The sequence below is a fragment of the Ruditapes philippinarum genome, unplaced genomic scaffold, assembly GCF_026571515.1.
Source record: "Ruditapes philippinarum isolate M1 unplaced genomic scaffold, ASM2657151v2 ctg134_1_1_1_1, whole genome shotgun sequence".
Lineage (NCBI taxonomy): Eukaryota > Metazoa > Mollusca > Bivalvia > Venerida > Veneridae > Ruditapes > Ruditapes philippinarum.
Window position 1 is genome coordinate 42,759 of NW_026852258.1, and position 14,432 is coordinate 57,190.

Below are 14,432 nucleotides of genomic sequence, written 5' to 3' on the forward strand. Positions count from 1 at the left end.
TGAGTAAGTGACAGGTTAAAGGTCTGAAATCACGACAACAGTTTATGCCAGGTTGACATTCTATGTACAAGATAGGCAATGAGAAATGCAATATACCTAACGCACCTCTGAATAAAAATTGGCTACACTGTCCCAGGCTTATACGCTTTCAAAAACATTGTTGAAATTAACAATGATTTCTCTGACAAGCTTCGATATATTTTTTTATTAAATTATAGATTTCCTAGAAGTAGACATTGACAAACAAATACTGGATAAAGTACATTATAAAAATTATTTAGTTTATTTTAGGAAACAATAACAACATAAACTAGTGTAAAAAGTGTCATGAAAGCTCTCAGGTAAATGATAATTAAATAGGAAGTAAAATGCTCTTATCCATAATATTCTAATATGAATATTTTGTCTCATATAATGAAAAGAAAATTTAGAACAAATGTCACAGCATTTGGCAAACTTAACATAATTTATAAACATTTATAATAAACACACATTATTCAAGAAAATATGAACTTCAATTCAATCCCCTTAATATGCAATAATAGAACATAAAAGGAGTTTGAGTGCAGTGGTTACAAATATATTACAATGATAGTAAATCTTGTCAACGCGGGTGAATGTTTTTCATGTTAGATAACGTGCTGTATTTTACCAGTTTATTTATTACTCTTATAAAATATGATCATATTCTTCATCGAGTAACTGCTGTTGCATTTATCACACTACGTTTTATTCGTTATATGATATATAGCATGCTGATAACTCTTAAATGCCTAGTATTACCATGCGAAACAACACCATTAAGCCTATGCAAATCAACCATTATTCAGCATTATAATCTTACCTTATGTAAATGCAATACAATGTGCACAAGTTTATTCATGGCCTGATAATGTATCAAGACAACTCAATCTTACATTATATTTTTGTATGGGTACACTTTGACCATATACCAGAATAGCAAATGCAAATACATACATGTTTATGTTAATAAATTATATAATTTCCGTATAAATAATAACATCATGCGACTATTGTAGGCAAAAAAATTACCTCGATTTTGGGCAGCATTATCTATCGCAAAGTAGAAAATGACGATAACTTTGCAATACACACGTTCAACACATATTTGTTTAAAATTAATTTCCTTTCTCTCAATAACAGATTTATTGTGTTTGTGTGAATCTTATTGGACAAAAATATGAAGTAACAATACTTCTTCATTTACAGTTTAAGTAATTTCTGGTTACTTTTGATCTGTTAAAAATATTTCCTAAATTGTAGCTTACCGAATGAGCAAATGTTGTTTTGTTTTAACGATAAAATGAAAAAAGTATATTTTATTGTTTTGCCTTTCCATATGAGAATAAAAGGTAAGGAGTTTCTAAAGACAATTGTAGGAAATTGAAGATGGCATAAAAGATGGCGGGCTTACGTTTTTAACTACGGCTTTTTATTTAGGAAGCTACTTCTTTTAGCAATGTTATTCATATTCAGGTCAACATATTACTGTTAATCGTTGAAATAATTACTTTGTTTTAATCGTTGAATTAATTAGATGTTTTTAAGAATAGAGTGCTTCTTGCAAACATGCTATTATATTGTCTCCTCTCCTATTTTTACAGAAATATGCAGTAAAAGATTTTTTCTTGAAGCAATCACCAAACGTTAAAAGGATCAATATCAAGAAAACATGCACGTCCTTTCACGGTCCTTTCACGAAACTGATGAATGAAAATGTTACACTGTTGAAAGCCAATGTAAGGCGTCCTGCGTCAGAACTAAATTGATTAAATTGATAAAGAAAGGCATTTTAGGCCATTTAGTCTGAAATACACTTTTAAACAAACAAAAAAAACTAAAAGGAATACACATATTTCGATTTTATAAAGAAAATGTCCTTTTTATCATTACTCATAAGAATAAAAAAAATACTCACAACTAGCTAAATAATATATCAACGATATCACAATGAATGTCATAATGAAACAAATTGAATGTAAGTTATACAGTCCACTTGAGTCACTTGTTTGTTTTGGACCTATCGTTTCGTTCAAATGTATTCAAAAAATATTAAAGGATAACAAACCCTAATGGAAATTCTTAATTCAAAGTCATTTGGTTTGCTTGTTACATTTACCTGATAACTATGATAGAAGCCTGTGGTCAATAGGTAACATGCTTGCCTAGGATGTGAGAGGTCAGGGGTTCATATCGTGGTCCAGGCAAATAATTCTTTTTAGTTTCTGGTTTTTTAATTGATATTAACATTTTTCTCAAGGACTTAGCAAAAAAAACATAAAAAAGGATGATTGCGTTTAAAAAATGAAAGAAAAATGTAAATGAATGAAATCTTGATTCAAATTAAAATCTGGCCAAGCACAATTCCATATTTATTAAATTCAAACTTGTTAAAATAGCAAACAAATTTTGGTGGTTGAAGTGCTTGTTGTATTTTTACAACTTGTTAATAAATATCTGAAGATGTTTTTGATTTAGGTTGCACACTTACACATGAACACTGGTGTGAGTGGTTAGTGAGATGTGTGGAATAGGGATTCTATTTTACGGCCATGCGTTTATTTTAGATGAAAAAGCATTTGTTTGATACTTTAAATTGTTTAGGTGCAAAATGACAAAAACATACCCGACTTCTACCAAAAAACTATTTCAATTGCAAAAAGAATTCCTCTAACTAGTATGCCACGGTGATTAAAATTTTGGAGAGGGGTGTGCCACTAAAACACATAATAATGGTAATAATAATAATAAATTGAGTTGCGAAATCTACTAATATTTGAAAAATAAATGTCTTTTGCAATCTCGAAAAAAGGTAAATGTAATGAAAAGCTGCCCATGAGGGTTCGTTATCCTTAAAGTGAATTGGTCGACAAGGGGCACATTTTTCGCAAGTATTTCAAATATTGATAACAAAAAAAATATGATGAACAAATATATTTAGTTCTAGAACACTTAATCATCTGCTTTATATTGATATGTCATATCGATTCATGTATGTACCACTTACCAAAAACATCAATATGTAATTGGCTCGTGATTTGCTGTCATGTGTGATACTCAATACTATCGGCATAATCATTTATGGTGTTATAGATATTCCATCAAAGACAAAATCATTTAAGTTTAGCAATTGTGTACCTCCTGCAGAAACCAAATACTGATTTACTCTTTATTTGCATAGATATTTAGTATTATTATTTTTCCTGAATAAATGAATCTTTTATATCTGTGTATGAATGAATATATAGCTAAGTTGACAATATTTCATTTTGTATTGAAAATGTTGGGTCTGTCAAATTTGTAGAAACAATGCCTGTTCGTTGCACATAGTGTGTTTTCCTAAATTTTTGTACAAATTATGATGATTAAGTTATTGAAGGCTTTTAATTGTTTCATATGTTAACACAATCATGTGTTTTAATGAATGTAATTTAAATGTTTCATCGGTAGTCTATATGATACTGTATAAATATATCTCACTGGTAACATGATTTCTTTCTTGCTTTCTATGGGATAGTATAACATAATGATTGAGCTTTCCCTTTGTTAATGCCTGCTTGAAATAATAAAATACAATTGAAACACAATTTAACAAATCGATGACCAAACCATATTATTGTTAGGGTATTAACGCAAATAATCTACGGTACTTACTTCATTCACTTTGAAACAAATATAATAATTACAGTGCTTATGGTAAGCAAATAACATTCTAAAATGAATTCTAGTTTTCTTCTTATATCTTTTGGATTTCATTTTACTGGTAAGATGTTTATATTTTATTTTGTTGAAACCGATAAAATTGGTTGAGACTAAATTCAGAATTTTGTGTGATTATTGTTTAGTAAAGAGTTGATAAATTACTCTCAGGCGCCAAAATAGGCTTTTGAAAAGAAAGCATGATAGATATAGTTCTCACTTTAAGTAGTATAATCAAATACCTGTTGCATAGAAATAGACGAGTCCCAAGAGCATTTGTTGACCTTAAAAAGACATTTGATTTCGTCTGCCTTGATTCACTCTAGTGTTTGTTTGACATAGGATTAAATGGTAAGAATATAAGTATATAAGGTCAATTTATTCTATTGTTACAACGGGCGTTAGAAATTGACGTTAATTCTTATTTGATATAGTTGTTACATTAAGGCAGGGGCAAACAAATTTTGATTTATTTCTTAATGATCTAGTAGATGTTTTAATCAAAGATCGGATCGCGGAATTCTTTTTGAAGGTATAGGTATTATCATACTTTCGTTGGTATTATTCGATTACGTAACCAAAGACAAAATTATTTGAATGATAATGTTAAAAATGGTGTGTGAATGAGGACTAAGGTTAGATGCATCAAAAACTAATCATAATACAGGCCAAATAAAATATATCGAGTCATATTTTTATAATAATCAGTTAATAAAATTGTCAACGATTTTAATTATTAAGGTGTAGTATTCAACTTTTAAAATTACAGGATCTTATGTATTACAGTATATATAAGGCAAAGCATTAAGTTCATCAAGTTTAAAAAACAGCATTTAAATTGTCTTTAATAATTAAAGTAGAATGCAAACCACAAAATGTCGCTATAATTGTTTGATTCGTTTGTGGGTTTCGTATTTCATATTGTTTTTGGATTTACAAAATGTCAAGACCTAGAAAAAACAGTTAAATTCTTGCAAATTCCTTCCTTGTTTTAAGAATACTGATCCGTTTATTCATTCAATAGTGTCTCGTCCGAATATTTACACATAAACATTACTTATCTTTCAATTTGCTGTTATATAAAGTCTGATTCGATGTACACGTTGAATAATTCATACATGTAAAATAACCTTAGAGCTTTTGCAAAAGTAATTTTAAATAATAAATGAATTATTTAAAAAAGACAAATGCTGTCTACGATACGATTTATAAAAGAGATAGACTGTCAAATCAAACAATGGCTTACTGAAATAACACTTTTATTCAATATATGTATTGTATCAAGGAAAACTCATTAAGTGTCTACAATAGCAGCGCTGTCAATAAGAATTGCGAAAGAATTTTGTACGAAAATATCAAGTTTCAGAAGATATTGAAAGCAAAACGCCATTTCCTAATATATGTGTAGTAATAACAATACTTTTCTTCCTTACAAAATGAATCAGACTATTAACAATTAAAGCGTTAAAATGGAATAATTTGAATACCAGCTTCTTTTAGAACATAAATATCTTGTCTGTAGTCCATTGGACCTAATATTTGCACGAAATATGTTCTTGTCAATGTAAGAACCTCAGAAATTGTTTGTTACAAAACCATTTCATTTACATTTTGATTCGAAGTAGATTAGTTTATGTAAGTTTGAAGCATTCTCTTGAACAGATTTATAGTTCCAACATTGTCTTGTGATAAATTATTGTAGTATTCATTTAGATTGTTTCACATGCACATATCATATAAGACTATTTTATGTACCTTCATAAATAGTTCTGGTTGAATAATTTAATATTTTTAATGGATTTCATAAAAGGAATTTGAATATGAGAAACAAAACACAGGATATGCGAATATGGCTTTTTACATTAATAGGGAAATGTTAACTCTGAATTGAGCATATTGGAATTACAATAGATTTGATCACTTATTGTGAAATACAATGACTCACTTCATACATTATATAGCACAATGAACAACATACATTCGTTTGGCTCAAGCTTTATGCACATTTTTTGTGTTCCAAATGACTAATACTGACTATTTAGAAAAGAATAGATTTCCTGGAAGCTTCCTATTAAAAACAAACACCAGATGCTAGAACGCATTTTGTTAAAAAATAAATTACAATATGGCACAATATAAATTGCATCCCGGCAAGTAATGTTGCAAGACAATGTGACCATTTGTCATATGATAAATGTTTCTATGCAAATAATTTTAAGTGATTATTTATTCAAATTTGAAATCAATGTTTTAAGAATGAAGGCCTATTTGTCAGACCATTCATCATGCTTAACAATTACTTTACACACATTCATATTCTGAAAAAATACCTGTAAACTAGGAGAGTGCACCATTTCCGTAAGGTCATATAATGCTTCGATCATAGTTAACAGTAGTTTTAACCAGACCGATCTTTATTCCTCTTTACTTAACCACTATAGCCATCTAATCAAAACCGCCTCAGAATGTGTGTTGTCGGGGCGATTTCAAGTGTCGTAGGATTAAAAATATATTACGATCAATTGTCGTAGTGTTCAAACTTATTTTCGATCAGTTATCGAAGTCTCTGTTTTTACGAACTGACGTTTTCGACCAAATGTCATATTTGTCAAACTATCGTATTGGACGACTTGTCATTCGATGAAATGTCGTTCACCGATTTTATTGAAAGGTATGCTTCCTGACTCATCTAATGATTGTAAACAAAAATTGAATTGTAAAAAAAATCAAAAGCGTCGATGAAATCTTGCTAGGCAACTTGTATTAAATCATATATTAAACTTACAAAGTTGCTCAAATGAAGAATTTTTATCAGTATTCAGTCATCAAGTTTATTGCTTCTTACAATTTACAACAAATCATCTTCTACGTCGCCTTAACTTCTTTTAATTTATAATGTCTTCCAGCGATTTGAATAACGTTAATATTGACCCACAACATACAGTTAATAAATCTGATTAGGAGTTGTACATTATTGGTATAGATTTATAAAATTATGCTGAAACAATTACAAACGTTAATATATACACATGCACACATTTCTATTTCATTTTATTATTTTTAATTAAAGTTAAATAGCTTCCAATCTTTATATGCCTCTATAATTTCTATATGCAACTTCAAAGATAGAAAAATGGAATATATTTGTTGTACTGCTATCGACACAAAGGCAGTGCATGGAGCCATTTATAAAATAGATATCACTTAGTCATCTTTGTTAATTGTTTCTTGAGATATCCTATCTGCAATTGGTACTTTTATTTGTGAAACTAGGTAAAACTGTCAGATTTCGATGTGGCCCTGAACTTATTGGTGTCATGTCCGGGGATCCTATGTTCGAGGTGCGTTCACTGATTGCCACCCTTCCGTGTTGATCATGTTTGTTTTCATATTTCAATACGTATTGAAGGAAAATAATTAATAAGAATTAAAATCGATGTTAGGTCTTGACAATTGAAATTCTCTAATATTTGTTTCTCTACTCATCGGCTGAGCATAATTTTAACTATTAAGGTAATATTTCTTGGATTTAAATTGATATAATTCACTCAAAATCAATTTGAAATATTAACTTGCATTTTTATGTCGTATTTTCTTTTAAAATACCTCATCGAAAAGGCTTTAGAAATGTTTATACCGGACAGTTTGTTGCCATGAAGAACGACTGCATAAACGTCATATGCCATATACGGCAACTCCTGTAATAGTAACAAATTGGACCACCAATTACCTCGCTTGTAGTCTATAGCAGAAAAGTGTAACAAATTCGAAATCAGGAAAAAAAACGTCAGTGAAGACTTTGATTCAGTCTATAATTTGCATGAAAAAAGTATTATCAGATTAACAAAACATATATTATTTCTGGTCATGTAGTTTATAACAGTCATTGATCAACAGATAACTTTGATAACATATATAAGAAATTGGTAACTGAAGTGTACATACACATATTACATGAGAACGAGTTTTCCTGAAGGATTTCTCTAAATAAAGTGGTTTTGAATCAATTGTTTTTCCATGATACAGGCATGAAATGTATGGGATTTAAATATTATGTATAATATAGGTAACCGAAGCTAAAATCATCGGAAATATGTAATATCATCATCGTAGACTTTCCAATATTGCAGCTATTCCCAATATAGTATTGAATTTATTGACTGAAGAGGCCTCAAATAGTAGATTCACTTAAGTCAAACATTGGTTAATGAAACGCTGTTGTTTCGGATATGATGGTGATATTTTCAACTCGAAAAATGTCTGTTACATGTTTTTCCTGGAATACGTGTACAAATAAATTATTGATTATTGGTTTACTCCTTTTTGGAAATGAAATTCGTGGTAAGGAACATTTAATAAATTCTTATATTTTTGTTCATAACTGTATAATAAAATTAAATAATGGATTTTGACCAGATTTTGTTTCTTTGAACTATGTTTATTTTATCTTGTTTTGTGTTTCACTTTAAAAAAAACTAAGTTAACTTTTTTTTTGCAACTTCTTTATGTTTTAGGACAGGATTTACTTTATTTATATATTCTGCTTATATCTTTACATTAATTATTCTGAAACTTTTGTATTTTCTTTATATTGAATCTGTAACAATTAATTATGCCTCTGGATATTAAACTTGTTCAAAGTTATGAGTAAAAAATTAAGTCATGGGCGGATGTGTAATTTAAATTAACTTAATTTAACTGAAACTTGCATTTAATTATTTTTAATTGATGTAAACTTACGACATGAACAATTAACAAGAACATATTTATAATTTATGTATATAACAGAAAGAAATTAAATAATGTCATATTATTGTTTCAATATAGAACTGGTTCTAGTTTTTGTGTTGACTCACATGCAAAAGAGGAAAATATTAAATCTCTATTTCTTAACTTTGCACTTTTACCTAACGCTATTCTATCGCCACAATATCACAAACACAACAATATCAAAAAGCCAATTTAAGCGAAACATATTGCTCAACATAGCATGCAAAGATATATATATATAATGATTTATAAATTTATACACTTTAAATAAATATTTGAAATGTTAGTAATATTTGTTTAATTGAAATTTTAGATCAGTATCGCTTATGTTGTTTTATAAATATATTTTACATCCTACAATCATGTAGTTTGCAACAGTATGCAAAGAACATCTCCATATTTTGACTGGCTATAGATATTTTTATATTTTCGTTTGGCAGAAGACTTGATGGCTAAGATGAGTCAATTCCAAACAACTGTAGTGTCACTAAGGCAATGCATAGATAACAACTTAAGCAATTATATGTCAATAAAAGGAGAATATAATATGGATTTCTGAAGTATTTTCCAGACAGTATTTGTTTGACATTTTATTAATTTAGCTATTTAATCATTATAATCTAATAAACGAATGAACTGAATTAATTATTTTGTTTTATGATCTCGCATGGAAATCAATATAATTTCTATAAATATTGTCCACAATGAAAAATACATTGTAATTAAATTCGGAAAATATTCATAAGGTGTTACTTAATTTTTTAACAATTTTTTATGTAAAGTATGTATATTGATATGTGTCGTCTTTAATTACAAATAATCTAATTACATTCAGTTTAAGTTTTATGTTTCACTGGAATACCAGACTTCAGCTCAATAACATCCATGCAATCTAACAAGTAAAATATGCATTGTGATGATAGTATTAAATCTAAACTCCGTTCTTAATTCAGGAAGGTAATCTATATAAAAATGATGCATATATTAAATCTTAAATTACAATCAAAATGTCGAGTTCAAATTTGAAGGCAAAATAAAAATATACTGTAAACAGCAGTAGAAAGGTCTTATTTTATATGATTATTATATTAAAGTCGTTTTGCCAATTTTTATATGGCGGTTATTACAATTAAGGTGCATCGTTAGAGAAGAAAGGATATACACCATTAGGTCACTGTTGGAAAGATCTAATGAACTTTTTAAATCATCCTTTAGATTCCTGGCATATATTTAAAGTATTTACGACTATATAATCATGACAAAACAAACCAGTTACGTGCATCATTACAAATGATCGAAATTGTACGTTCATTCTATTCGGTTAAATATTTACCGATGATTGAAGTTAGATAGTTTGATTGCAACGGGGAGAAACTTCTGTTTAGACTGTAATCGTTAGTATTTGTTAACATTGGAGAGAATCATAATGTTATTAAAAGCATTAGGCGTGATGTTTATCTGTGTCTTTTTGAAGTAATATTTTTGCATTTTGCAATTAGCACAGGTATGAGCAAATTAAAATTATCTGTCGAATCTGTTTATTTAAGTTAAATGTTTCATTCACCATGATAAAAACGAGAACTATTTGATAGATAAAAGCATGTCTGGCACAGAAACAGTATACATCATCTGCTCTCACATGATTTCAAAAGCATTTCAAAGATTTTAAGAGACATTGTATTTTCCATTAAATAAAGACTGGTAAAGACTGGCAAAAGCCGGACAGAAAAATAAAATACGGAGTAGATGTGTTCAAGAGACTAAAAATATAATTCGACAACAATTAAATGCCATATTATTTTGGTATGCATGACAGAGAAGAGATCGTAAAAGATCAAACGAACGGACGAACGACTGGACAGGCAGGGAGACAGACAGGTAGATAGACAAACTCACATACTGACACAGAGACAGACAGTAAATTGTTACGATACAGCCAATTTTATTACAACTGCACCTGTTTACATTTTGTTGTCCCGTGTTTGTTAACACCATGATAACGTCATCATGTTGAAGGTTTTTTCTCCAGAGATACAAAAAAATGTGTTTTATTATATCTTAACAGCATATTAAAAGTATGTGAGATGCTTATTACCGGAAGAAAATAGCATTGATTGTGAAATACGTTGTCATGAAGGAAGCAACATGTAAACGAAGTGATATTTTGACTTCAATACATACCAAATCACTATAACTGTAATAATTATTGATGACGGTGTTGTTGGTAGTTTTCACTTCAAATCACAACAGTAAGCCACATTAAACGATAAAACACTGACCTGCATTTGTCTATCGATGGAAAGTGTCGAGAACTGATCCCCGAGGAGCTATGTATTAAAAGAACAATGAGCACCCTTTTGTGCTGTATTCGAACGGATCCTAGAGCATAATGAATATTTAACATTTTAAACATTTCCATGCCTTATTTGTGTTACTAGGACTGGAATCGGCCCCATGTCAGTTTCAAAGACATAAATAGCTCAGATATGAAATACGAATAGAGACTTCACTGAAAGATTTCTGGTCTGACTGCATGAAGTCTTGCCTTTACTTGAAACCATAGACGAGCAATCAGTGATAGTTATACTAAATTTGACACAATTTTATCACATAATGTCAAATGCTGTGATCGTCAACTTCTAAAAAGAAAATAAAATAATTTTTACCTTTAAACTGTTATGATACTAAGTGAAAGATTTGTGTTGAGAATGCTCATTGCGACTAAAAATGTTTGCATTAGAGATAAAGACACCTCAGATGGGCAGGAAATTAATGTTTTGAAACCATCACTTATTTAATCAGTTATTTAAGATTCGTTCATAATCTGATATTAATTGTCTTTCCTGAGATCAGAATTGGTTGGTTGATGCTAAAAAAAATACTGGTTGATGTTATATCATAAATAGAATATAGTTCTTATTTGTTTTTTAAAGAAATGAATGCCTATATTTTAATAATTACTTTTAATGCGCATTACATATTTAACATATTCTTGGATGTTTGGAAATTACTTAGAGGAATAATTATACACATATATAAAATTTCACTTTAGTGTTGTAAAATCCTTAATTACAACATAAAGGATCTTTAACATGACTTTCATGTAGGTAAGGTTTATGAGAGATTGATCAGGATCTTTAACGTTACGAGCATTTGCGTATTTTGAAACACATTTTTCACAGCCTTTGTAAACCTAATAAAGTATAAACATTTGGAGTTATAATTTGTAGATGTATTTTTACTTACAAATGATTGTCTGTCATTGCAGTTTGTGTTGGGGAAGTTAGACTAGAAACATTATACCAGAGATTGTTCGCCAATTACACGCCACACGTGTTACCGAAGTGTGCGAATCACGAAGCAGTACAAGTCAAGGTCGGCCTCGCTCTGAGACAGATTATTGATCTAGTAAGTCAATGTTCAAATAAATATATCTTTCTAGGATTTCTAAAATTCATTCATTTTCGGTAATTTTATTATGTCTTGTTTTAACCTTGCTGCTCAGCTTATGATTTTAATGGAAAAGTGTATGGTATTTTATTATCAAGATTATAATATTTACAGTGATGAAAATCGGTTCCGGTCCCATGTTTGTATATATTACAATATTGCATTAAAACGTCAATAAAGAACATTTCATTTAATTCAATAAAAATTATTCAAATTAATGCTATGGCTAAGAATATAAATGTATATAGTTTCTTGCTCTTCTTTACAAGTATAGTACTTTAATATGTTAGTCTTTTCGACGCGATTTATATGTTCATAGTTAATTTGTTTCATTGGAAAGTATAGAATGTTTTGAAATAAATAAAATAAAATATAAATATCAAGAATCAAATATTGTATCATAACCTTGTTGTTATAATGTAAATGACCCAGATAAATATGTATCATACAATGAAAGCTTTGTCTGGTTTCTGGGACAAATTATATTCTATCATAACAATACGGCGTTATTCTCCCTAAAGCTTTGATGTCCTTAATTCCTAGAACGACACAATTTAAGATGGGTTTACTAGAATTGACCGTTTAAACATTTGATATTTTCATTGTTTAATTATTCATATTCATCGCCGATTAATCCCACATAGAACCCGAAATCAATTTATGCAAAACAATTATTTATAGAATCTGTGAATGTTTGATGTTAATATGATAAATCTCCCCAAAGAGTAGCCATCAAATACGTATCCAGTCCAGGGATTATGACGGTTTTCATCTATGTATGAGATTTTATCATTTAATGACACCATTTCATTGGCAAGTGCGCCCTTAAGACAATAATGTTATTCTAAGGTAATAAGTTCACATATTATATCAGCATCCATACATCTGTACGGACAACAGCACTTGTAACAACTCGTGTAAAACTGTATTTTCGTAGTCGTGGACGATATCAGTTTAAAAGATAAAACAATTGTTGTACATGTATAACAAAAATAATTCTTAATACCTTATGATATAAATTATTATTAATTTGAATTTATGATCAAGATAATTATTATATGTAATTTGCCAAACTCCATTTTCAAGCCTTAAAGTATGGTTTGTCAAAATAATTCCAACTAAGCAGCAAGAAACGTCAAATATGTGTTACTTTGGTCTCTTAATCAATGCAACTGACTTTAATTGCTATTACTCATTCTTTTCTGTATTATATATTTTACGTCAGTGTGTAAAAAGATTTTTTACTTAATAATGATCAAGTTTACGTGTTAAATAGTTTCTTTAAAACTTTCGTTGATTATTTAACTTGCATATTTCAAAGTGTTTTTTTTCTGTTATAACTATTTCACTCGGTTACATAATTATTATAAAAATACATATTTTTCGCCAATGCATAACTTAATTGAAGTATTTGCATTTTGTTTATTTCAGAATGAACCGCGGCAAATTCTGGAAACAAACTGTTGGGTTAGATTGGTAAGATATTTTCATCTCAACTAAATATGTTACATCAAAGTAAACATTGCACTGAACAACCATTTAGTTGTTTTCTTTCTTTTTCTGCTTTTGCATAACTATTCTTAAATGCGGATTAAATAGATATTCATAATATCATTCCAAACTAAATAATGTATTCCACATCATTATCTTGTTTGATGTTCAGCTTAAGGATGTCAGCATCCGATTCGACGTTGCAAAGGTTGTTTAATGAAGTCAACGGATCTTGACATTAATCAAGAAGCACCATATTAAATGTCTTAATGTGGGCCAAGAAAAGCCTGTCTCTACAACAATTGGAACGTTATTGAACAATAAATAATAAGCTGGAATATTGTGTTACCCACAATTCAGCTCGACATTCGATCTATATAGAATGACGAGCTGAGACGTGAGGCTAACTTTACAATCTGCATCATGACAATACTTGGTGTTCATAATTGATAGCACCAATTATCAAAGTGTTAATGTTTCGTTATATGCCGTCCTTTTTCTTTTCTTTTTTTTTCTTATGGGGGTTGACTTTTTGTTTTTATTATTGTTCTTGATGTTGCTGCTTTATCGTATTCTAATTATGCATGTTATAGATACGCGCAATGTTATATATACATACCATAAACGCCTCATATAGGTACGACATGTAGCTCATAAATAAAACTGTCAGTAAAAATGAAGAATAAATGTTTTGCAACATTTCAACAAAATTGAAATGTATGTAAACATAGAGCATTCAATGGTAATAACCAGGAAATCCTTTAAACAATCTGTTACAAACATTTAATAGGATTTTCTCTGCCATGTTACTGGTATTATTAAGTGTCTTTTGTGATTACTCGGACCGGGAAATCAAGCAAAGAAGATAAATAAAGTTCATGAAATATAGGAAACATTGTCACATAATCTGTATTTAATTATTGAAAACAAATCGATTTGTAATATTCCTTTATTTCCTCAAGGGAACTGTTTATATTGATTATTTTACAATTTGTTTCGAT

At 29.3% G+C, this 14,432-nt stretch overlaps 1 protein-coding gene across 1 annotated transcript in view; it reads left to right on the top strand.

Moving 5' to 3' along the window:
• LOC132754562 (neuronal acetylcholine receptor subunit alpha-10-like) overlaps positions 1-14,432 on the top strand; it is a 60,824-nt gene that overhangs the window by 31,363 nt on the left and 15,029 nt on the right. Inside the window, exons 2-3 of the mRNA XM_060745212.1 lie at positions 11,759-11,898; positions 13,372-13,416. Of these exons, the coding sequence (XP_060601195.1) occupies positions 11,759-11,898; positions 13,372-13,416 (185 nt within the window). The remainder of the gene's footprint in view (positions 1-11,758; positions 11,899-13,371; positions 13,417-14,432) is intronic.